We start from the raw sequence: 25,784 nt of genomic DNA on the forward strand, positions 1-25,784 counted from the left end.
GTAAAGAAAATTCTATGTATTATTAAATTCCAAATGTGATCCCAAGTAAAACTGGTAGCCTATCTATGGAGTTGTACAGACCAGGATACATGTGGCACAGCATCAGTGAGTCCTATGTTTGGTGCTGAGAAGAAGCTCAAATGCACTGGCTCTCTTCACATCTTTTCGGATAGTCTTTCTTTTTCTCAGATATTATTTAGAATCCTGGCTCAAAGTTGTTATCAGAAATGTTGACCATATGGGAGAACAGAATGGAGTTTGTCTCTGTGTATCCTTTTTATGAGTAAATCATTGCAAAAAAAACTTTCAATTTGCCAGACCAGAATTTTCTCCTAAAAAATTACCTTTTCCCTTATAAGTGAATCACATGAATCAATAAAGGTGAATTCAATTGTTCTCCAGAAGCAAGCAGTTACTATGATTCATGTTATTTCACATAACTTGAAAGCTCCCTTAATCTTTTTAACTGTTCAGCATAATGTTTCCTTTATTCTAGTTATCCTCATTTCAGATTTAGAACTATCAAACCTTTTGTGATTGTTGTAACTAACTCCTCCTGAATATGCCTGTTAGGGTATAACATCTGCCTATTGTGCCTATTCTACAAATTGCAAATTTTGAGATCACCCTTCCGAAACAGCTATTTAATATCTCAAATTTAAGTGCGATCATTTATAGTTTTAATATAATTTAAAACATTCAGGGCCGCTTTTAATGTTTTGTTTCTTATCACTAACATCATTGCCAGAGAATATTATTTAGAATGAGTCTTTTCTTGGCTAGTATTGGATTATGGTAATCTGGATTACATTTGAATTTGAATCTAAAATCTCTGATTGTAGAGAAAGGTTTTTTACAATATATGAGTTTAAATTGGCACTAACAGTTTTCTAAAGTAGAAATAGAAATAACAATTTTCCAAATCACTAAATAAACCTGTCATTTTTATACCACATTCTGTGCAAAGATTTCTTTCATGAACAGTGGCCTATCAAAATGAGACTTCAAGCAGTCAGAAGCACTTTTCATGTAATGAATACCTGTGCTTTACTGTTCTGAATAAATTACTCAAGATACCAGTCTGAAGAGTATAGATAATCACTTGATATTGGTAATATCACTCTCCATTTGTGAGTTTCTCCAGAGGCCTAGAGCTGCAGTTGGAAGCAAAGTATTACGCTATGTAACTAAGTCATATATGATCTAGCAGTAGTATTATTCGAAGAGCTGGATCTCAATAATAATTTAATTAGAATACTTGTGGTAGCAAGATATTTTTAAACAGGTCTAAGTGGTGGTTACTAATTTTCCAGAGATTCATACAAAGTAGGTCTCTTTGAGGTGTTTTTTAGGTTTTAAACTCTAAATAAGTAAATGGATCTTGACACTTAGTCTATAAACATTAAACGCATCAACAGTTCTCAAATTTTGCCCTAGCTTCCCCACAACTCAATATTATAAAATAATGATACCATGGCAACCAAGAATAGTTTGAAAACATATTCATAAATGAGCTTGATATGCAAACAGAAACTCCAAGCTCATAATATTAGGTTTTGATGTGGTTATCGGAGCTGAATACATTTCCTATTCCTAACATCAAATGTTGCAGTTACTGCAATATATCAAAAGAGTTAAAAGTATAAAATATTAGGGTTACTTGAGAGAACTGTGAAATGAAAAGCACATACTCAGATATACTCATGCAAGAAGTGTTTGCAAGGCACAACCACAGCAAATTTTATTTTCACACATTTGATCAACCTTGCTGCTCATTTTTTAAATTCTCTCTATTGATTCTACATGCTGCAAAACTGTTTTCTTTTTCAGATCATGAACAATTAAAATATTCTAGTTAAAGAGAATAACTCATGGGTGATTCCTCTGGAATTTCAGTATTCAAACTGGCACTAATTGAAGTTGTTGAGATACTCAAATTATTTTCAGTGACTTAGAACATTTCTGTTTCAGGACTTTTCTGCATAAAATGACAGCAAGATTCCAGGCATTTTCCAGCCAAACCCGGTTATTCAGTTTGTGCTAAATATTCTTTATTAAAAACGATCTTGTCGTATATGTGTGTGTTTGTGTACGAAAAAAAATGCAAAAAGAAGAGGCCGAAAGGCACGTTTGCAAAATCAATTGTGCAGTTTTTATTTTACTGCACTTTTATCACATATGTCATTTATTACACAGTGGAAAACCGTTAAATGCACAGTAGTTGTGCCAAGTGGCATTATGCTTTTAACAGCTTTATTCGTTTAACAGTTCCAGCTCTCATTATATTTTGCCATGTGGTACGTGAGATTTTTATTCTTTTAACAGTGTATAAAAGGGGTCCATGGCATTTTCCTTTTATGTATTCCATATTGCACTCTTTTTTTTTCTTTTCTGTGAATATTAAGCCTTAGACAAAACTAAAAGCAAAGGGTATATTAGAAAACATGAACTGTTAGAAGAAAATGGACATGAGGACGATTTTGATTCATTTTATAATTAAACCAACATTATTGATGTGTAGGTCCACAATATTTCTGTTAAAATCAGTATGTGAGTATTTTCACTTTCTATGTTTTATTATTGCTCCATTTCATCTTTTTTACTGAAAGGAAAAAACACTGTAAACCAAGAAATAGTGATTATCACTCTTTAAGATCTCTATCAAACATACAAAAACACCATCATTCAGAAATCCTCATTTTATAGTTTTGGATTTATTTATGTTTTACTTTTTCGTATAAGATCTGTGTGTTTTAGCTATTCAGTCTATTTAAATCCATAGAAAGAAATTATTCTGGAACAAAAGCACAAATAAGAAAAGATTGTACAGGTATATTTTTATCTGTAGAAGGGATGTGTCAACCTCAAAGTTATTCCTGCTCTTAAAAGAGAATCCCCTACTCACCTGACTTTTGTTGGCAGCTACTTTGGCGAACAGAGCCTGAGACACCTTGGCCCTTTTCATCTCCTGTTGGATCTCGTCATAAATGGCAGCTGTGATGTTGATGTTGGCTCCGTCCACCTTAATGGGGAGGTCTGTTGTCGGTGTTGAGGTTTTGGCCTATCGAGAGACCATGAAAATAATAATTAAAATAGTGCTGCTTTCAGCCCAGCCATCTGTGCAGAAATTATCAAAGGATTTCAGTCAGCTGATGCCAAACTGCATTAGCTACAGAGGGACACTTCCTGTCCATTATTCTAATCAGGTTAATTGTGATTGGAAATAATTGCAGGGCATTCCTACAGGACATACAAAGCATGTGTATGCACTCTCTTTCACTCTCTTTTTCTACAAACATACACACAGTATTCTTCAATTGCTCTGACTTTCAACACACACAAAAATATATACTAGAAAATTTAAAGGTTATGAATCAGATGAAGTAATGTTTAAACAATTATTTTATTCAGCTAGTCCTCAACTACAATATATTACCTATATGAATATTTGAATTTTTGCTCCCTCCTCCTCCTTACCCCCCCCCAAAAAAAATCATACCTTAGAGGAAGAGCCAATTCTTCCAGAAAAAAATGAGTAAATGCATAGAGGTCTCTAAATAATAAATTATTACTCAATTTAATGTACTCCCACAAGTATCTTTCATTCTTTATTAAAATTATACGTATGTCATTTGAGTATGTATGGTTTCCCATCATTATGCTGGCCAGACAGTCACCTAATTTCACCTAGGAAATCAGTGGGTATGAAAAAAAGATTAATAACACTATGCTTGCCAGTGTGCTTGATATGCTGCCATTGACTTCATAAACCCACATTGCAGCTGGGTACATTCCATTACATTCCTTTTAAATAAATGATTTCCTATCAATTTCTATGACAATTGAAGGAAACTAATGAGGGAATATCTCCTTCACAGATAAATCTACTAAAAGAACTGAGATGGGATTTTGCTGCACAAAAATCTACAAATCTACTGCACCTTACAGTGGCTACTAATTTTACTAGTAAAAGTCAAATCAGTTATTGCAAGAACTAATAAATCATGCTGAACAATCATTTCAATCAAGGACAGTTTAAAGAAACATGCAAAAGTAAAGTAATGACCAAGGACTCTACTTAAACTAGACTAGTAGACTTCCAAGATCCCTTCTAACTCGGTTATTCTGTTAAGCAAAGTTTTAGAATATTAAAATACATATTAAAGCAAGAAATTAGAAAAGGGTGAAAAAGACTGAAAGAAGTAATAGCATTTCCTCCATGCTGATTCATTACAACAGCATACAGAGTAAGCATTTTACATTGGTTGAAAGTTTAACAGGGCTAAATATTTTATCATCTTTAACAAAAAAAGAGATATCTTAACAAGGTATTATTAAAAAGGAAGGTTTTGGTCTTATATTTGAGAACCAGGTTTAGGGCCAATTTGGCTTGTATTCGAAAAACCCAGATTTAAAAGTTGCTGTAATATAAATGTCTCAAGAATATATTCAGTATATTAAAAAAATATAGGATTAGAACCATTTTGGAATATGTTTACCTGTGTTCTCTGGTCAATTTGGAGAAGCTCTGAATTATTCCACCATGATTTGTGGCCCGAAGAAGCAGAATCTTCTTTATTATGGCACTAAAATTACAAAATTAAAGGGGCCTGGTTCTAATTTCACTAACTTGTTATCAGACAATATAAAAAATTTATTTTAGTCAAATTTGTGATTAGAAATTGCATTATTAAAAGGGCTTGAAAATTCACTTTTTCTAGTGTGTTAACAAGATTGTTTAAAAGTTGCTGCTTTGTATTTTTATAATTATTACTTTATTTCAATGAAGTTTTATTTTTTCAAATAGACAAAATGGAGCAAACACAAAAGAATGGAGTATATAAATATATTTTACTAAAACCAGCTTCATATCTGGGTTTTTTTCTAATATCCCTTGACTTTTACCAAAGAACAAATTAAGAAGCAGAAGCCCATATTTAAATATTGCTATATTCATCTCAAAACATTTGGACTCTTTTTTTTTTCTGATCAGTTTGGCATTGATTATCTACTACCAAATACACATTCCAAAACAGAACTTGATCATCTTGAAAGCCACAAACAGAAAATTACAATTTTTAAAAAGCAATGTAATAGGGAGGAGAAAACGAACATTTACTATATTTCTTGATACTCTGAGATTATCTACTATACTGCAAAATTGTATCACAGATTGGTATCTATGGAAACAGTATTTTTTATATAGGATTAACTTCGACATCAGGGGGAAAAATTGTCTTTCATTTCAAATATGTTTTCTCCTGTCTGCCTATCATGGCTATTTCTTAAAGCATTCTTCTAGCATTAAATTATTCTTCTCAGTACTATGATTTAGGCAAAAAAATAAATCATATATGCATTGTAAAATAAGTTAACATATAGGAATTTTTCCCTGCTTCAGCAGCAGAAGGTAGCTTATACCGTTGCAGATTTTGTTTTTTCTAAAAGAAATCTATTCCATTCTCTAGATAATTTACTCACTTCTCTATCTTGGATGTAATTCCCTGCCAGTGTTCAAATGAACTGGCATAAATGTTATAGTTATCTTCTTGGACTCTTACCAGGGTGACCAAATGAGTTTTCATTTACAGGCATCTTATGTTTTCCATAGGGAGGCCAACCAAATATCAAATATTACATGGCTCCCAGAGTTATTGTTAGCTGCCCAGAGGCACTTATAAATTCTTTCAATCAATCAACATTTGTTATGTTTCCAACACAAAGAAAAGCCCCTCTTAAGTTATATTTTACCTTTGCTGTTCATTTTGTCCCTCTTCTATTTTTAGTAATGTTATACTTTTTTCTGTTAAATATTGTAACTTTTAGCTATATCCTGCTCTAGAAATTATTAGCCTAAGGCTGAGACATAAAAAAGAGGAAGAAAAATCATCACCATCAAAATCTAAGCGTAAAGCCTTGTGATTATAATCAAATGTTCTTAAAGACAGAAAAGAAACAAAGAACCCTGATAACTGGAGAGTAAGTACATGGAGTGAAGCAAAACAGTCATAAATGCCAATTTTCACATATTGCATATATTCAGTTCCACCAAAGGAGTTAGATCTGTACACCCAGCTTGCCCATTTTGGTAACCTCTCAAATTCTAAGTAAACATAAAGTAATCTCTAGAAACATCACCAAAAATTAGTAGAACAATATCCTCAGTAAAATGAGAGTGAGAGTTTTTCCTGAACTCATTTTTCCTATTTATAATTCAATTTTTTATCTGACTCCTATTTCTTCTCCACTTTAAAAATGAGTAGAAAACTAAGTATTAGGTAAAACGTATCTCAATATATAATATGCTTCAGAAGTTTGTGCATTGTTTAGGTAAAAAAACACTTGAACAAACATGTAAAATGCATACAAAATGTGTATATTTAGAGAAATATGTAGAAATATTTGTACATATTTACTCTTTTAAATTTTAATCTTTTTACAATATTATAAATAAATTAAATGGTAGTACAACTATATAATGTATATAGTATATAAAATACAATATATTGTACTTTGAAAAAGGAGTTTATTTTATTTTTAAAAAACTATATAGAATGGGAAAAACACCAAAGAAAAAAGAAAAAAAATATTATAACACTATATAAAATTATACTAAGCCAAATAAGGGGAGATAAAGAAAAAGAAGAGAAGGAAAATCTTTAGAAAGCAACCCTTTTAAAAACAAATATACTAAACAAAACTAGAAACTAAAAAAATTGCATATGTAAATTATGTATTATCATACACACATACACTATTTTAAATAAGATAATAGAAGAAGAATGGCATGGAATGGCATGGCATGGAACAGATTAAAATAGAATAGAATAAATCCAGCTATAAAAATCACTTAGCTTGTTCCAACTTCAGCATTACGATCCATTTTTTAAAAAATTATGATTTTTTAAAAATTTGCTAAAAGTAAAATGTTATAGTTTGCTAATCCATACACAGATCCCCTATCCTTGAAGCATTTATTTATGTTCTGTCAGCCATTTCATACCAGCTGAGTGCTCCCTGTCTTCTCTAATACAATAAATATTGTGTCAAAAGTTTGATTCAGACATTAATTTTCAGTGGTTCCTTTCTCCAACAATAATTGTGGGAGGAAACACAACATTAACCATCCTACCATGCTCTCTGCTAGTAGAGATTCTGGTTCATCCTTTTGGCAACAACTATTAGCAGTTTAATATAACCACACTCAACAGGCATGTGTGCCTTGCTGGATCGGTTCACTTAAACTTTCATGACTCAAAACCATTTGGAAGGTTAAAGATCAGCACTTACATGTTGAATTGTATCCTGAAACCAACTACAGACCTCTAAAATATCTTTAATGAAATCCGTTAAACATGTCCAAGTACTTATTTTGAAAGGTTTTATTCTATTAGTTGCAATCAACCTAACAACCTCTTAATTTTATTTCAGCACTTCTAGATGCACCCTGGAGGTCAATTTGCCAACCAGAAGATGAGCTACTGAAGCAACTGAAAACAACCATAGGATAAAATTAAAGGTACAATCCCTAAGTAAAATTATGAAAAAGTTCAGGCACATGTTGAGAATGAAGTGCACAATTGGTCCTGAAAGGAAATATCATACCTAGCTCTGACCAGGGGTACACCATTGATTTGAGGAGATTCAGATCACAGCCAAGGTATATAACCTTCCCTGTAGATATTTGAATTCTTTCATGTATTTAATTGAATGTTCATTCTTTATATTTGCAGCATTAATTTAAAAAATAGTATATCAGTTTCATCCCAGAAGTGTTATTAAAAGACCACATAATTTAAAACCCTAAGAATTTAAGAATGTATTTTCTTTTCTAATTAATATCAGTCCAGGTAAAACCTAACCAGCCATCTTGTATGATGCCTGACTTTAGGTTTTCTGTATGAGGGGACAACACTGAAAGCAATTATAATAGGGTTGAACCTTACCTGGGGGGTTCTGGAGGAACTTGGACTGCTGGCAGCTGAAGACACCATGCTCACATTGGGGTTCATACTCCTCTCTCTCTCATCCTGATATATACGATCTCGCTCTGTCTCAGGTAGGTTGAGGAAATTCTGCATTGCCCTCAGATTTACCAGGAGGGATTGGGAAGCTGTTCTAGGGTCTTCTTCTTTACGCAGTATCTCTGATAGCAATCCCTGGTTCAAAAAATTAAAAAAAAGTCCAAGTCTTTTAAAAAAAATGTGTTAGTTATAATTGGCCAGGCTGCAGGCTTGAGACCTTTCATCAGATGTCAAAGCACATGGAATGTTTTCTAGAAACAAACCTTGTTTTCTAGGGACCATGACTGATTTAAGAGCAATTATATTCTACCTTTCACTTAAGAACAACCCAACTACAAATCTGCCAAAGAGGCAAGTGAGTAGTAAGACACCATTATAAAACTACAATTATAGACAGGTGCCTAAAAACTATTAGAGTTCTCACTTTTTCTGCTTGAGGTTGCAAACACTTGGCAGTTCTGTTCAACTTCAGGAATCTGCCAAGTTTGGTAAATTTAGTTCAGACATTTAAACAGCTCAGGAGACTTATGAAGAAAAATGTTTGGCAAGGTTTGGATGTTACAGTTCGTTCACTGCAAACTGTCAATTCTTTCTAATGGGGAAAATGCTGCAAATATGAGAAATCCTTAAGATAATTCATCTTTAAAATTAATTAATTTGGAAATTGCTGCCTCGTTTAAAAAGTCGGGAGGTAGCAATGGTCAGATTCATCAAATACATCTAGATTGTTTGAGTCTTTTACATGAAAGAAGTCAGCAGTTCAATTCTACTACAGCTTATAAAGTCTTAGAAACCAAGTAAAGTCATAGAATATAAAAAGTTATGGAGCACTAGGACATAAAAATTACCGATTACTCTGACACTAAGACTTTAGTCTTTGAGTAACAGAATCTCTAATCATTTGCTGTACTTTTGTGCTCCTTTGTCCTAGAGAATTCTAACTAAAACTTCCTCTTTATAGCAGATTCATAACTAGAAAATAGCTCCTACTTGTGCTGCAAATAAATGGTACAACTGCCACCTAAATGTTACAGTACTTTGTCCATCCTCCTTCTCCTTCCTTCTATCTGCACTCTGCATAGAACTTCAACATATTGCCTACTCCTCCGAAATACCATTCTCGGAAGGGAAAATCATTTGCTGCATTGTTTCTAGGCAGGAAAGTTTATAGCAAATTAATGCGTCCCAATCTTATTTCAATATATAAAATTTCCCTGCATCAAGATATATTGGGGAAATGCTCACAATTACTTAAAATGAGAAATTCATACATACATGAAAAAGTGAAACTGATACTCTTTGAAGAAGCAGACCAGAATCATAAAGAGAAGACTACGTAAAAAAAATTGTTGGACCAATCACTCTCCCTCAGCCTAATCAACTTTCCAGGACTGTGGTTGAGAGGAAAAATAGGAGGGGACAGTATGTATGCCGCCTTGAGCTTCTGTATAAAAGGAGGATATGCTAAGATATATAGCAAATCAATGCAAAATATAAAATAATTATTCCAGGCACAGGTACTTATTATATGTTAAAAATATTTCCTCAAATCAGTTACATGCTTCTGCTTTTTTATTCATGAATAAAATGTACCTGACTGCTGATTAATGTTCTAAATCTGCATAAAATTAGATGCGTAAAAAAAGACAATATTTTAAAGTACAACCAAGCATAAGTATAGTATGCATATTGCCTTGGGGAAAAAGAAAGAACAAACCTGAAAAGGGGGCCAATCTGAGAGGTTCCTAAAAGGATAAGCCTTCAGAAAGCCTGAGAATCTTCTGGTAATAGGGAGCCTCTACATTGGTTGTCTTATGTGTAATAGCTACCCTCTTGTGGTCTTGTTTTATGTATTCTTATTGTTTTTAATGGGTTTGTAAAATGTTTCAATTCCTTGTCTACATGTATTGGGAGAATCCTGGAGTCGCTTCATGTGAGAAGGGTAGCTATATGAATTTGACAAAAATAAATAAATGAAATTGTTTATAACTCTGCTTTACAAAGGAACTGTAAGTCTAAGACCAATAAAATGAATAATTACATTTAATAACAGCTTTATGAAACAAAGGTCTGTCCTTTATAGTATAAGTATGGACACTGTAAGTATAAAGTACACAAATGCGGTGACTTGACAATATCGTTCTTTTGTAGTTTGGATTTTTTTAAAGTAAAAAATAATAGTCACTTAATTGACCATTACCTTAGACTTTTCACTTGGGCTGGAATTAGCACACTTCCTACTATGGGGGCCCTAGGCAAACATTTTAATCTCCTGCAAAACTATTGTTATGTGTTTCTGCTAAGAGGTAAAGACAGTAATCTGTGTATTGTAACATTGCCCATGGTATCACCTAAGGCAGGGGTGTAAAACCCGATTTCATTGAGGGCCGCATCAGGGTTCTGTTTGACCTCGGGGGCCGGAGTGGGCTTTGTTAGGGTAGGCATGGCCTGCTTGACGTCACTTATTTCGGGAGCGTCTATGGTAGCCTAAGCATTCTGCCAGGGAAAACGGGCTCCAGCGCTCCATTTTCAGCTGCAACGGCCTCCTGCCGCCCTCTGCCAATAAAAACAGAACTCAGGGGGGGGGCTGCATGTGGCTTCACTGAGCTCTGTTTTCACTGGCAGAGGGCAGCAGGAGGTCATTGCAGCCGAAAACAGAGTCTGGGAGGGCCACATGTGGCCCTCGCGAGTTACATTTTCGCTGCCAGAGGCACTGTGGGCCAGTTCCCACAGGGCAGATCTAAGCACCCCACGAGGCGGATCTGGCCAGGCGTTGAATTTGACATCCCTGACCTAAGGCATCTGGCATTCATAAATCCAAAGTTTACTTTACAATCTTCCTTCTGCAAGACCTAACTTGGAAAACATGTTAAAAACAGATAATTCAGATATACTTGGAAAGTATTATCATATCAGTTTTCTATGTTAAAAGACTCTCAAAAAGTGTGCTAATTTCTTACATATGATGAACAAGTTTTAAAAGTATTAATAATAAGAACCCAAAAACTTTACTGGTTGGGCTATGACTGGACCTACTCCAGGGCCTTATTTCTTACCAATCAGAAATGTTGGTAATGAACAAATAAAATAACATATAAAGATAAAGTAAATGTAAAGGTTCCCCCACACATGCATCCTAGTCATTTCCGGCTTTAGGGGCGGTGCTCATATCTGTTTCTAAGCTGAAGAGCCAGCACCATCCAAAGACGTCTCCAGGGTCATGTGGCCAGCATGTCTAAATGCCGAAGGCTCATGGAGCGCTGTTACCTTCCCATCAAAGTGATCCCTATTTTTCTACTTGCATTTTTACATGCTTTTGAATTGCTAGGTTGGCAGAAGCTGGGACAAGTAATGGGAGCTCACTCTGTTACGCGACACTAGGGATTTGCACTGCTGAACTTCCAACCTTCTGATCGTCAAGCTCAGCATCTTAGCCACTGAGCCACCGCATCCCTAACATATCAAGGTAGTAGCCCCTTAATACAGTAGTAACCCAGCAACTACCATTTCTCAAATATAAAAAGATCATTAATCAGATTTCTTTGATTCTTTCTTTCAGTTGTTGTGAGCTGAATGATAATGTACAATACAGAGTACAACTATTTCATTTCATTTTGGTCTACTATCCAGTAGTATGGAAGCCTACTGACTGGGTAATTTTTAATGTTTCCTTTCAGTAAATAAACATGTATAATAACAAACTAAAATCCTGTAGAGATCACTATGTTGACTGTATTTACCATTATCTTCTAGTCTTTGACTTATGATCAAAATTGAGACTGGAAATTCCATTGCTAAGTGATACAGTTGTAAAATACAACAGCATGTGACTGCACCATTTAGTGATGGCAATACCATCATTCCCCATTGCCCTATTAACCTAACTGACAATAACAATTCATTAAGCAAGTAACCTTTCCAAGCCAAGCTACCTGGTCTTGGTCTCTCCCAGTCCCAAGCCTTAGTAAGGTAAGAGACTGCTTCCAACTTCCCCTACTCACAGCACAAAGAGGATTTTGGCACTGAGGCTTAGAAGCTGCTTTTCACTTTTTTTTCCAGCACAAAGGGGCTTTTGGTATTGTGGCTCTGGGATGGCTTTTGTGGGGGGCGAATGGAGTGTGAAGCTCGGCCCCAGCTTAGCCCATGGAGGATCCATTTCCTTATGAAGTACAAGTGAAGCCACAATATTGAAATACCAGTGCAAAACTAATGAAGATGGTCATAATCTTATTGAAGCCAAATACTACTCTAAACCCATGGAAAACAGTTCAGTCTTATCAGTAGGGTTATGTAAAACCTCACTTTTGAAGCAATCTGAGCAGAATGGTTATATGCACATGCACTCCTCACTGTGTTAAGCTATCAAGGGAACAGTGCTTCAAATATCAGGTTCAAAGGTGTCCTGTGCAACTCTTTATATTTAAAGAATACAAAAAGTGAGGAAAAAAACTTGCAGCACACTACTGAAAATGGTAAAAAGTAGGTGGCAATGAAATGTGAAAAGTCTGTTCATGAGAAAATGCCTCAGGATGGAAATCTATTACAATGCAGTTCTGAATAGACTGCTCTGACAGACTGTGCTGATAATAAATGACAGAGCGATAACAAAGTCAATAAAACAAAGTATCATGAGAGCCCTCGTTTATATTCATATAGCTCTGAGTTGGTATACACAAAAATGAATCAACAATCAGCATTATGAAATAAAAATAAAAATAAAGTGATACTAAATAATCTGTTCATCTTTTTCTCACCTGCAACAAATTAGGCTTTCAATATGCAAAGCATCTTCTTCAAGAAAAACAAATGATCATGATTTCATTTAATTGTAATTTAATGAGGCATGATTTATTCTTAAAGTGATATATACCAGGTGCATGGCAAAGAAACCAGTCCAGCCAGACTAACTGTAGCATTACTGTTTTTAGGAAGTGCCTGAAGTTAGCTAAAGATTGTGTTCATTTCTGTGATATTCTGCCAAGGGTAGAAACAGAGAATGGAAACCCACATTTGCTTTAGAATCCCATAGGATATACACATATTTATCACATTTTTAAAAACCGGCTATCTATTATGATAATCTATGAATTTTGGAGCTCCAATTATGGATGCTGTAATCTATATCTAAAATTACAGTATCATAATTCATGGAAGTTAAGCATTCACAACTGGGCATTAGTGCATAGCCTGCAATTCTGGGTTAAAGAAGACCTATACCTATAAATGAATTTTTACTTATCAAATATTTGTCTTTGCTCACTGAGGAAAAAAATAATTTACATTTGTAAATTGGTTGTTTGAATAGGAATCATTTTCCAACTTCAACAACAGTATTTCAAAGAAGACTTTTACAAAATGATTATAAAAACAAACAGAAAAAGTACACTACTTAATACAGAATGTGACTGTAAATAAAGCAGTTAACATTAGGTATCTCATGAATCAATTTACCCTTGAGAGTTCTATTAACTACTGGGATTTTTTCTGAAATCATACCTCAGTTAAAAATAAGAGGCAATCTGTGCAAATTCTGTACTGACAAAGTACTGAAGTTTACAGGTGATACAACAGTCATTGGTCTCATTTGAGATGGTGAAGAGTCTGGATACAGAGGAGAAGTTGAACAACTGGCTCTGTGGTGCAGCCAGAACAATCTGAAACTGAACATGCTCAAAACTGTAGAGATGAAAGTGGATTTTAGAGGAGCCCTCTATTCTGCCACCTCTTACTATATTAGACAACACAGGAACAACAGTAGAGTCTTTCAAATTTTGGGATTCTACTGTATAATCCCCAGGATTTGAAATTGACTCCTAACATTAGAAAAGGCACAACAAAGAATGCTCTTCCTGTTTCAACTCAGCAAATTCAGACTGCCCAGGAGCTGTTGATACAGTTTTACAGAGGAATTTTTGAGTCTATCATTTGTACTTCTAGAACTGTCTGGTTTGGTACAGAAACCAAACAGGACAGGTACAGATTTCAACAGATTAGGACTGCAGAAAAAACTATTGCAACCAGCCTGCTTTCATTAAGAACCATGGATCAGAAAGAGGGCTGAGAAAATATCTACAGATCCCTCACATCCTGGACATAAATTGTTTCAACTCCTCCCTTTGGCATGCAGTTACAGGGCATTGCATGCCAAAACAACTAAACACAGAGACAGTTTTTTTCCCTTGTGCCATCACTCTGCTGAACACCTAATTCCCACAGTACTGTCTTATGTCTAAGTATAGTTACCCATGTAGTATGGCTGTATTATTATTATCTTTCTTATCTGTTCCACTATCTTCTCTCACTGGTATCATTATTATGATTATTATTACTTTGTTATTACAGTTATTATTATTTTGTCATTTGGCATTTACAATGAGAGTTTATGCACGGGAGACAAATTCCTTGTGTGTCTAATCACACTTGGCCAAATAAAGTAATTCTATTCTATTCTATTCTATCCCATTCCATTCCATTCTGTTTCTTTTTTTAAAAAAAATCTGCAGCCTGGAATTCCTAATGAGTACATTTTATAGATGAGTTATTATTTGTTATTGATAACAAATACACTAGATTCTTATTTATGATTTAGTACAAAAACACTCAAAATGTTACAGTAATAAATTTTGGCAGTCAATAGAACAAAGAGTGACAATTGTTTTGGTTTATTTCACTACGTGCATACAATATCTAAAGGGTCACAGTCATATGTATAAAGCCAATACATCAGCTTCTGCAACTGAGTGCTCTCCAGAGATTTCAGGACAACATGCTAGATGGGATTTTTTAAGAGATATATTTCCAATAAATCTGAAGGGCAATGACTTTGGAATTTTACAAACAGGCAATATTTTTTTTTATAATTATTCTTAGCATGCAAGGTCACTCTTTAAACATATCAGGACTATGCAATATAATGTGTCCCATTATACAAATATAGAATGTACCTTGAGAGGCCTTCCTTCCTAATTAATGCAAAACTTACAAGAAGGAAATACTTTTTACTGAAATCATTATAATTTATAATAAAACACAAATTATCTTTTAAATTCCAGTATATTAGGAGTTAAAACTAAAAAACCAAAAAGACTACCTTGGTTATTTTAGTTTTCTATGCTTCTTAGCTCCCAGCAAACATTGTGATATTTTATAGGGATTTAAACTATTTCAACATGTTGAATACAATAAAGATGTTATTATATTATGCAGTGTTATTTTTCACAACAGAAACAGTAAGGCTGCAATTCTGTATACATCTCCCTGGGAGAACATTCCAATAAAGTAAGCGGAGATTACTGCATAAGCATGCATAAAACTACAGTATTAATAATGGTTTCTGATCTTCTATAAACAGATTTGTAACTTTTATGAAATTATTCTGGGTGCACTTGTATGCCTATAGTTTAGATAATTATGTTTCATAACATGCCATTTCAATGTGGTATTATTTTAAATTTTAATTATCGTATATTGGTATGAGATAGAACCTAAAAACTAATTTAACTAATGCTTAACGTATGTATCTCTCATGAGATACCTACTTAGGCTTGGAATGACAGTATTCAAGCTGATTTAAATAAAATGTATATAATGTGTAATGATAGAAATTCAATTTTTAATATTAAAATGAAATGTTTTAGTCCTCAAAGAAAATGCTGCTATTACATTAGCTTAATAAACTGTCTTTATTAGGCTGTTAATTTTTAGAAAAGAAAATAATTGCTTGTATGACAGAGGGGAATTGTGAAGAAAATGCAAGATTAAACCACAACTCCAATCACTACATTATATTTAATTCATCTCTGGTGGGTTTTCTGAAGAACACCAGAAAAGAACATACAAACTCTATCTAGAAATCATGCTAAGCTTTTGTTAATCTTAATCAATCTAGCCATGTTTTATTGTTTTGGAATGTATTCTACAGTTTATTGTGATGGAAACAAATCTAGATTTCCTTAGGCTTATTTGTTTATTTGCTGATTTAAATAATTTATAAGCTGCCTTATAAATTGCAAATTGTGCTTTGGGCAGTGTACATACAGTAGACATTCAATTATATTTAACTCAATGCCAACAGATGACCCTAGAGGCTTCACCACTACAAATACTAACTGGAACCAGTTTAGAGCAAGGAAGTACGCCACTACAATACTGTGTTTCTGTCACTAGAAGGATACCATGGTTGATGGAATTAAAGACTGCTGAGAGACCAAGGGGGCCAAAATGGAAGCAGTCGCCCATCCAGAGCCCATCCAAAAGTGTAACCAATGCTGTTTCATTCCTATATCCCAGTTTGAAACCAGCCTGAAATAAATTTAAGGAATCTATTTCCTGCAGAACCTTTTGAAGGTGCAATCTTCCCTCCTCCAACATAACCATGAAATCAAAGCACTTCTTCCTATTTTTTATAAACTGTTGTAAAAATCCTTAGTATTGCAAGAATATTGCCTTATGTGCCAATCTGATTTGAAAAACTGATAACTAGGAGTGGAAGCTATACTGGTTAATGGCTGCTTTTCTTGCAAATCCTGTTTAATATGTCAGTCATGCTATGAAAGCATCTACAACTTTCTTTTTCTCTCAATATTCCAAATGTGTTCAACATTCCAAAAAAAAGTCCCTGCACTTGTTTAGAATTTTAACTTCAATTATTTTCACCTGACGCTATTAATTTTCATCCTATATAATCTTCTGTCTTATTTAAAGGATTACCATAGTGGGGTGGGGGTGTAAGAAGTGAAAATGTAGGAGAAATGCCCCATTTTCCCCCCACTGATACTTTGTGATGGATAAAAGGCAGAGTGTACCGGCCTGTCCTGGGCTCCGGAGGCCCTCTGGAGGCTGGAAACAGGCCCATTTTTGGACTTCTGGTAGGCCTGTTTTTCACCCTCCCCAGGCTCTGGAACCTTCAGGAGGGTGGAAACTGCCTCCCCCAGGCTCCCCCAGGCTCCAGAGGCCCTTTGGAGACTGGAAACAGGCTCGTTTTTGGATTTCCGGGAGCCCCATTTTCTTGTCCTCCCAGAGCCTCCGTGCGGGCCCTGCACTTACCTGGCATGATAGACAGGCTGCGTGGAGACTCCTGGGAAGGTGGGGTAGGCAGGGCCAGCTGGTCCTTTCAATAACTTGTTCAGTGAACTGGATGCAAAATTAACATCCCGTTCGCCCGAACTGATGCAAACTGGCAGAATCCCACCCCTGGATATAAATCTAATGAATAAATATAAATATATACAGGTAACCCTCAACCTATGACCAAAATTGAGCCTGACATTTCTGTTGTTAAGTGAGACATTTGTTAAGTGAATTTTGCCCCATTTTAAGACCTTTCTTGCCACAGTTGGTAAGTGAATCACTGCAGTTGATAAGTTAGTAACTCAGTTATTAAGTCTATCTAGCTTTCCCATTGACTTTGCTTGTCAGAAGATTGCAAAAGGTGATCACTGGTTCATATTTATGACCTTGGGACACAGCAACTGTCATAAATATGAACCAGTTGCCAAGCATCTGAATTTTGATCACATGATCATGGGGATGCTGCAAAGGTTGTAACTCTGAAAAATGGTCCTAAGTCACATTTTTCAATGTCATTGTAATTTTGAACCATCACTAATTGAACTAATTACACTAATTGTAAGTCGAGGACTACCTGTATAATAGAAAAGCTAATTTAAAAAGAAAAGGCATACAGCCATGATGGCAAACCTATGGCACACATAGAAAGAAAGCTTCTAAAGCCTCAGGAGGGCAAAAAACAGGCCCAGCAAGCCAACTGCAAGTTCATCCCAAACTTCCAGATGTTAGGGTTCTAAATACCATGCAGAAATAAATCATTGTCCAAGGCAAAACATCCTTAATGGTGCAATTTATTCCGCAGGCATGTTAGCACGGCTATGGAAATTTCAACTCTGAATTACATCCTGTAAGTTCACCTAGTTGAAAGTTCATGATCTCTCCCCACACCCACAAATCCATCACATGTTCCAATCATCATCTTCCACGCTGGCATGTACACCCATCTTCTTCTGGCCAGGTGTCGAGGTGCTGAGACAAAAGATGACCTTGGCTTCTACAAATGAATGTCAACAATCCATTCTACAATCCTACTCCTTTCTATTCCCCCCTCCCAACTACTACACTATTGAAACAGCATAGAAAATTATAAGAAAGTGTGGCAGGCCAAAGATCCTAAAAAGAACATAACTACAGGCCTGACAGGCGGCCTCTCCTCAAAAGAAAAACGTTTCCTGCAAAGAGAATAACATAAAAGTTAACATAACAAAATTAACCACCATTTCTCCACCCAGGGGAACCCCTTGACTTCTCGGGAAACTTCCCATTGACTTGCTTTCCTAACTTCTCCACTTTTAGGTTCCCACTGTTCACCCAATTAGCTTCAGACCAAGGGTAACCCTTCCAATGCACTAAGTACTGTAAGCAACCCCTATTCAGCCTGAAATCTACAATTTTTTCCACCTCAGATTGTGTTTCCCCTTCCATCACTACAGGAGGAGATTGAGCTTGGGTGGATGCTCTTCTGTTAGACCCAATTACTGGTTTCAACAAGCTACAATGAAATTCTGGGTCAATTTCCCCTAGACTTCTGGGTAGACCGAGTTGAACTGTAACTGAGTTAACTATCTTCACTATTGGGAATGGACCTAGAAATTTTGGACCCAATTCCTTGCTAAGCATTTCTAATCTTATGTATTTGGTAGATACAAAAACATTATCCCCCACACAGTAGGGGTTTAGGAGTGAGCGACGTTGATCATCTTGCTTCTGGTAGGCTTCTGCCGCAACTGCTAGAGCCTTCTTCGTATTCTCCCATCCTTTGTTTAGCATGTCCATCCATTCACTCAAAGACATGAAAGAAGGAGGTTCTCTAGGCAACTCAGGCATGGCAACAACTTCCATGCCACTGGTAATCTGGAAACCCGCTAATCCTCTGCTGCTGTGGACCGCATCGTTGTACGCCACTACGGCGAAGGGTAGCAAGTCCGACCAGTTGTCGTGCTGATAGTCCACAAAACACCTGATATATTGTTCCACCACCGGATTGGCTCCCTCTGCTGCACCGTTCATGCTGGGACGAACCTCTGAGCTCAGTTCTTGTGTGAACCCAATGGATCTCAGGACCTCTCTCCAGAACTTGGCTGTGAACTGGACTCCGCGGTCTGAAATGATCCTCTTGGGTACTCCGTGCAGGCGATAAATGTGTTTCACAAACATTTTCGCTAATTCGTTTGCGGATGGCAATCCTGAGCAAGCAATGAAGTGTGCCTGCTTAGAAAACAAATCAATAACAGTCCAAATTACTTTATGCCCACTGCTGTCTGGGAGTTCCATGATGAAGTCCATTGCGACCTCTTCCCATGGCTGTTTCGGGCTCTCTGCTGCAGGTGCTGTAGGTTCTGGGCTCTTGGATCCAATCATCCACGGCTGGCCTTGTTCCTCCTCCGAGGCCTCCCCCTTGGTAGGACTCTTCGTCACCTGAAGTTGGGGGTCCTCTTCCAGAGGTCGGTTGGGCATTTCCCCCTCCGAGGCCTCCCCCTTAGTTGGACTCTTTGTCACCTTCAGTTGGGGATCCTCCTCTAGAGATTGTTTGCCCTTTTCCTCTTCCGAGGCCTCCCCCTTGGTAGGACACTTTGTCACTTTAAGTTGGAGATCCTCTTCCAGAGGCTGTTGGCCCAGTTGACTTTTCTGTGTGGGCATCTGGGGCCCTCTCTTAACCACCGTGCCAATTGGTACACACGTTTGTTCTTCGGCAATTCCCTCCTCCGAGGCCTCCCCCTTGGTAGGACTCTTTGTCACCATAAGTTGGGGATCCTCTTCCAGAGGTCGTTTAGGCTTTTCCCCCTCCGAGGCCTCCCCCTTAGTTGGACTCTTTGTCACCTTAAGTTGGGGATCCTCCTCCGGAGAATGTCTGCCCTTTTCCTCTTCCGAGGCCTCCCCCTTGGTAGGACACTTCCTCACCTTAAGTTGGGGATCCTCTTCCAGAGGTTGTTGGCCCAGATGACTCTTCTGTGGTGGCATCTGGGACCCTCTCTTTACCGCCGTGGTGGTTGGTGCACACGTTTGTGGCATTGGGGCTGGAGCCAAGCACTCTGACGCTCTGTGGCCAAGTTGACAACAATGGTGGCATTTAATTGGGCCCCACGAGGAATGGAACCTAGTTACATCTCTAAACTCAGGAACCGTTTCATCACACTGCCTTGCTCTCCAACTTGCAGCTGCCCCCTTGGTAAACCCTTCTTCCATGGTGGAGATTGCTTCTCTGTAGGAAGGTGGAGTAAGAACCTTTTGGGGCATTGCAGATGCACCTTGTCCTGCTTCCCATCTTGCAGGCCTGGCTTTGGTAATCCCTTCTTCCATGGAGATTTCTTCTCTGTAGGAAGGTCTGGTAAGAACCTTTTTGGGCCTTGCAGGGGAGACTGGAACCGGTGGGGAGGTCAATCCCTTGGTTGGCCACTGCCCAGCTTTCTGCCATGGTGCCATCTGCTGAGGGAGGGCAGGTGCCCACTGGCATCCCTCCCATCCATGACCTGGGGTTAAGACCCATCCCGGGGTTGCCTGCTTCACAGGTTGCAGCTCAACCAATGATGGCTGGCTAGGGGGTTTTACTGCCAAGGACCCTCCTGCTGGCTTGGAGGAGTTATGGGCCAAGTAGGTGCCCTTTGCTGGCTTGAATGAGTTATGGGCCAAGTAGGTGCCCTCTGCTGGCTTGGAGCATTTCCCCATGCTGATGGCAAAGGAGTTGGTAAGTAGCATCTCTTCCATCCAAGTCCTGGGAGGAAAGCCCAATTTACTGCCCAATTTCTTCATTTACTGGTTGCAGCCCCATTTGTGGTGGCTTGCAAGTGACAGATGCTGGAAAATCCCTTCTTCCTGCCTCCCTTGAAATTCCCATTTTGAAAGGGAATCTTTCTCCCATCTAGTTGCAGGGTGATAAGTCATTTCATTTATTGCCGTCTGGAAGAAGCCCAAACCTCTGTTCTAGGTTTTTTTTTTCCCAAGCCTTGTTTCCAAGCTGGGGGGAAGGAGGGGGAGCATGCACTCACATTTTGATGAAGAAATATTTCTGCGACCTTCCTTCGTCTTGTCGTGTCTCCTCCTGCATTCCTCCTGATGCAATTAAACTGGAAGCAGCATTCCATTGCCTTTGAAGTTCCGCACTCAGCTTCTTATCACCAAAAGCTTCTCATGTATTCTTCGCTGATATTTACGCTGTCCCGGTCAGCATTGGGAATGCCGAGACCCCATCACCAGATCTTCCATCACCAGCCCTTCCCCCTTGATAGGGGGAGGGAGCTAGTGAATTATTTTAAAGTAGAGAGTTGAAATAATGTTAGGGTTCTAAATACCATGCAGAAATAAATCATTGTCCAAGGCAAAACATCCTTAATGGTGCAATTTATTCCACAGGCATGTTAGCACGGCTATGGAAATTTCAACTCTGAATTACATCCTGTAAGTTCACCTAGTTGAAAGTTCATGATCTCTCCCCACACCCACAAATCCATCACATGTTCCAATCATCATCTTCCACGCTGGCATGTACACCCATCTTCTTCTGGCCAGGTGTCGAGGTGCTGAGACAAAAGATGACCTTGGCTTCTACAAAAGAATGTCAACAATCCATTCTACAATCCTACTCCTTTCTATTCCCCCCTCCCAACTACTACACTATTGAAACAGCATAGAAAATTATAAGAAAGTGTGGCAGGCCAAAGATCCTAAAAAGAACATAACTACAGGCCTGACACCAGAGGCTTTCCTGAAGCCTGGGGAGGACAAAAAATGAGAACAATGGGCCAACCGGAAGTTTGTTAATGATCCATTTCTGGCCTCAGGAGGCCTCGGGGGGCGGGGGGGGCGGGGGGGCATTTTCACCCTCCCCAGGCTTCAGGAAAGCCCCCAGAGCCTGGGGAGGGCAAAAAACTGGCCCAAAGAGCCAATGGGAAGTTCAGAAATGATGCGTTTCCGACTTTCGGAGGGCCTCCTAGTTAAACTAGGCTAGAAATTTTCTCTTTCTGCTCTTTTTACTTTTTCCCCTTCCCTTTTGTATATGAGGCAGAGGATACAAAATAGAGGATGAAAGCTTTCTTTAAAGACAGTACTTTATGGTTGAGTAATGAGTACGTGTATCATTACAGAAAGAAAAAAGAACACTTTTACCCATTTTGGGAAATACTTTCTGAAGTGGTGCCAGCAGATCATTGTCATTTTTCAAAACAAAACAGCAGGAAGAGATAGTGTGTCAAACAGTGGCATCCCAAACAGTGGGACATTGGTATAGAGTATGTCCTTATACTTGGATATTAATAGAATGTATCAACTATATTGTTCAAGCATAGCCAAGAGGTTCTTTGCAGTTGTATTCCAAGTTGGCTTTATTTTATAAAATCACAATGCTTATTATTTGTAATGTATTTTGGAAGAGGGAATACTGTTGGATTCTTTGAATGCTTTGGATCCTTTTCATCATTTATTATGAAAATTCAGATTTTTATTTAGACATTGTTCTTTCTCTCTCTCTTCCTCTTTTTCATAACTTGCTGGGATAATATTACCCAAGTTTTTGTAAATCTCTGAAATATAATTTCAGAAAGAGGTATTACTTAATCATTAGCCACAATAATTTTGAAAGGAACATTTTCTTTTAAAGGGATTCATTACAAAAGACAAAAGATGTTTCAAATAGCTGAGTAGGTCAGTCACTTATCAAGAAAAAGCATTCTTCAAATCAAACATTAAAGAACAATATGCTATATGTTGAAAAATATGTCTATACGGATTTAGAAACTAAAACATATAAGGACTAATTTAATGACAATATTATAAGATCTACAAATGTAACTGCTTATCTTTTGGGTCAACTTCAAATATATTATTGTCTACATTTTGTCAACATTTATTATATTTGCTTTATAGAGGGTGAAATAGAACAATATCTATATACACAAAGAGATGCATGATCCAAGCGGATGAAATACTTTTTCAAACTAAAATCAACATAAACAAGGCTATACTCATGTATTCTGCTGTTAATTTTTACTGACACTCACAAGGCCAGCTTGAAAATATAATCATGTTGATTAAAAGGGACATTTGTTTTACTAGATACAGTCATCTTATAATTCTAATTGGAGAAATGAAATATTGAAAATATGCTGCTAGTTTATTTAATTGCCATACAATATGAAATTTCCAATGTAACAGTGTCTCAAAAATTCATTGTGAATTGTAGTACAAGATGAAATCTCCACCTTTGCTTCATTACTTTACTCTTATAATGGTCTGAGCTTCAAGAAAGAAGTTATGGCGCACTATTTTGTAAAGCTGAATTTCACATTCAATTGTGCTCCATTAATGCCAAAAGTGATATATATACATATATCAGAACAGAACTATGCATTTCATCAAACCTAAACAAACTTCCCACGCCCTTTCCTTGGAAAAATGTTGAAAGAGAAATGAAATGAAAGTACATCAAACTGTTTTCACATAAACACTTAATCACTTCCTGTCTGACCACTCTGCTCCACACTGGTCTCCTTGTTTCCTTCTTATGTTCAGACAATACTTCCTGGCATCTACCATTACCAAACAAAAGGTACTGTAGAACTCTTCATCATTTCCCTTTACAAAAAAATTTTGAGGAAAGAAAAAAATGAAAAAAGGAAGGAGGAAAATGCAGGAAGACTACAAAAAGAAGACAGTGATATCTCCCCCCCCCCCCCCAGCCCTGGTAAGCTCCCTTGTTTATAGTCAGGGCAATGATGGAATAACAGCTTCTTCTGAAAAAATACATATTTCCATGCACATTTTAATTATTAAATTATTATGTACAATAATTACAGAAAATATTTAAAACATTCAATCATGACAAAATAATTCAACATGAAATAATAAGTTCCCAAGGCCAAATTAAGTTCCAAAATCAGTGAACTGAGAAACTCATGATACTAAAAGGAGAGGATTTCAGCCAATTTTTTTTTTCTAATTTTCAGGTTTTATGGAATTAATTCATCAATGAGTGTATGAGTATTATGGCACTTATATACCATCTGGAAATTAACAAATATGGTTCTCAGTTCAGTTCAGTTTACTTTATTGATTAGCCCTTGGGCCATATCAAAGTGCAGAGTTCCAGACACAAATTATTACTAAAATCTGATAAAAACAATTTAAAATGGAATTGCTTCTTCTTATTGTCTATGTGGCAAACAATGTTACTGGCTGCCCAAAATGCTCCATAATTAAAAGGGTACTGCTAAGGAAGTAATCACAAAGGATTTGTAGTTCTTGCAATATTGTTTTAAAAATCCAAAGTTAAATATGCTTCTGTGCATAGTCAGAACAGTAGAAGTAAATTGCAGGATGTAATTTTCCTGCTTGTTTGTTTGCTTCCATCTCAAATATACTCAAGCAGACCTCTTTTCATCAAGCAGAAAAAAGGAGATATTTTATCTTTAAAACCATTACAAAGTTAATAGATCAATAAATTTCAAATGAAAATGAGGTCACCAGTGTCTGATTCTCTAATTTTAATAAGAATTTAATAGATTAAGTTCAAAAAGGGATAATTGGGATAATTGTTTTTCTACCAGTTTCTAAAAGGAGACGAAAGAATGAAATTTAAACTATTTCTTCCATCTTTCCACAATCATTTGGATTCAGTTTCTATCGCATAAAAATACAAGTTTTATTTTAAAAATATAAGGACAGAAGGCACTATATCATAGTCTTCTGAAATGTTATACAATAGTTGGGTTTTTTGTTAATGCATTGTTTCAATTTTGCAAGGTGGAGTGAAGAAATGCAATTAAATTGCTGAGAAGTGTCTTATTCCTTTACTTTTCATTTGTTTCATTTCATTTAAAGTGAAAAACCCAATGAGAGAGATTGTCTTTTTGATGTGCTTTTTAAAGAGCCTTTTTTAACAGAATAATTGAATAAAATACTTCAGTTAAATAAAAAAAAATATGATACCTGCGTGCGATTGAAAGCCACTCTTGCAAAGACTGCCTGGGAGACACTGGCCCTTTTCAGCTCATCCCTGACTTGCTGGTAGATATCTGGAGATACTTCCACTGATGAATTTGTTGGTTCTGGTTTGACTGTTCTAGGGATAGGTGGATGATTTAGAAACTGTTGATTAATTGCCTGTGGATGCTGATGAGCCAGGAGCCGACTTACTGCAATCTGTTGATTTATCAAATGGGCCATTGCTATTTGCTGCCTTACAAGCTGCGGGCTGAGTTGAGGTGTAAGAAGACCAGGGCTCATGATTGGCTGTAACGTTGGCACTTGGTTTCTGATTGGAGTACTGTGGTGAATTTGACCATGAGGAGATTGTTCATTTGTTTTGCCCAAAGTTGCCAGCTGGTTGATATTCGGTAAGTGCATGGGACGTTGACCAAGAACACAATATTCTGAAAGGTTGTCTCTTTCAACTCGTTCCACTGTTAAAATAAATAATAAATATATACTTTCATTTCAATTTGAAATGATATCAAGGATTACAAGTAAACAGATATAGAGTTGCATTAAGCTGTTTTCACTTTAATGCCAGCTCTATATTGGCACAATATTCTACACTAAATTAAATTAATAATGTTCATCCTTTGTAAATCTGACTTGTAGTAAGGTTTACATGAATTTCAAGAACCCAAGTCCAATATTTTGGGTCAGCCTTCCAATCCAAGCAACAAATAATTCAAGAACCCAAGTCCTTTACATTGGGTCAGCCTTCCAAACCAA

General features: G+C 36.7%; 1 protein-coding gene across 4 annotated transcripts in view; it reads right to left on the minus strand.

Annotated features, from left to right (window-relative positions):
- SATB2 (SATB homeobox 2) overlaps positions 1-25,784 on the minus strand; it is a 139,749-nt gene that overhangs the window by 38,909 nt on the left and 75,056 nt on the right. The window contains exons 7-10 of one of the 4 annotated variants that reach the window (XM_081934812.1): positions 25,014-25,486; positions 7,947-8,159; positions 4,500-4,586; positions 2,906-3,061 (exon numbers count right to left, since the gene is read on the minus strand). In XM_081934812.1, coding sequence (XP_081790938.1) covers positions 2,906-3,061; positions 4,500-4,586; positions 7,947-8,159; positions 25,014-25,486 — 929 coding nt within the window. The remainder of the gene's footprint in view (positions 1-2,905; positions 3,062-4,499; positions 4,587-7,946; positions 8,160-25,013; positions 25,487-25,784) is intronic. The other 3 variants (XM_081934814.1, XM_081934813.1, XM_081934815.1) reach the window with 3 other exon arrangements.

This window comes from Natrix helvetica (assembly GCF_964273705.1).
Source record: "Natrix helvetica genome assembly, chromosome: 1".
Taxonomy (NCBI): domain Eukaryota; kingdom Metazoa; phylum Chordata; class Lepidosauria; order Squamata; family Natricidae; genus Natrix; species Natrix helvetica.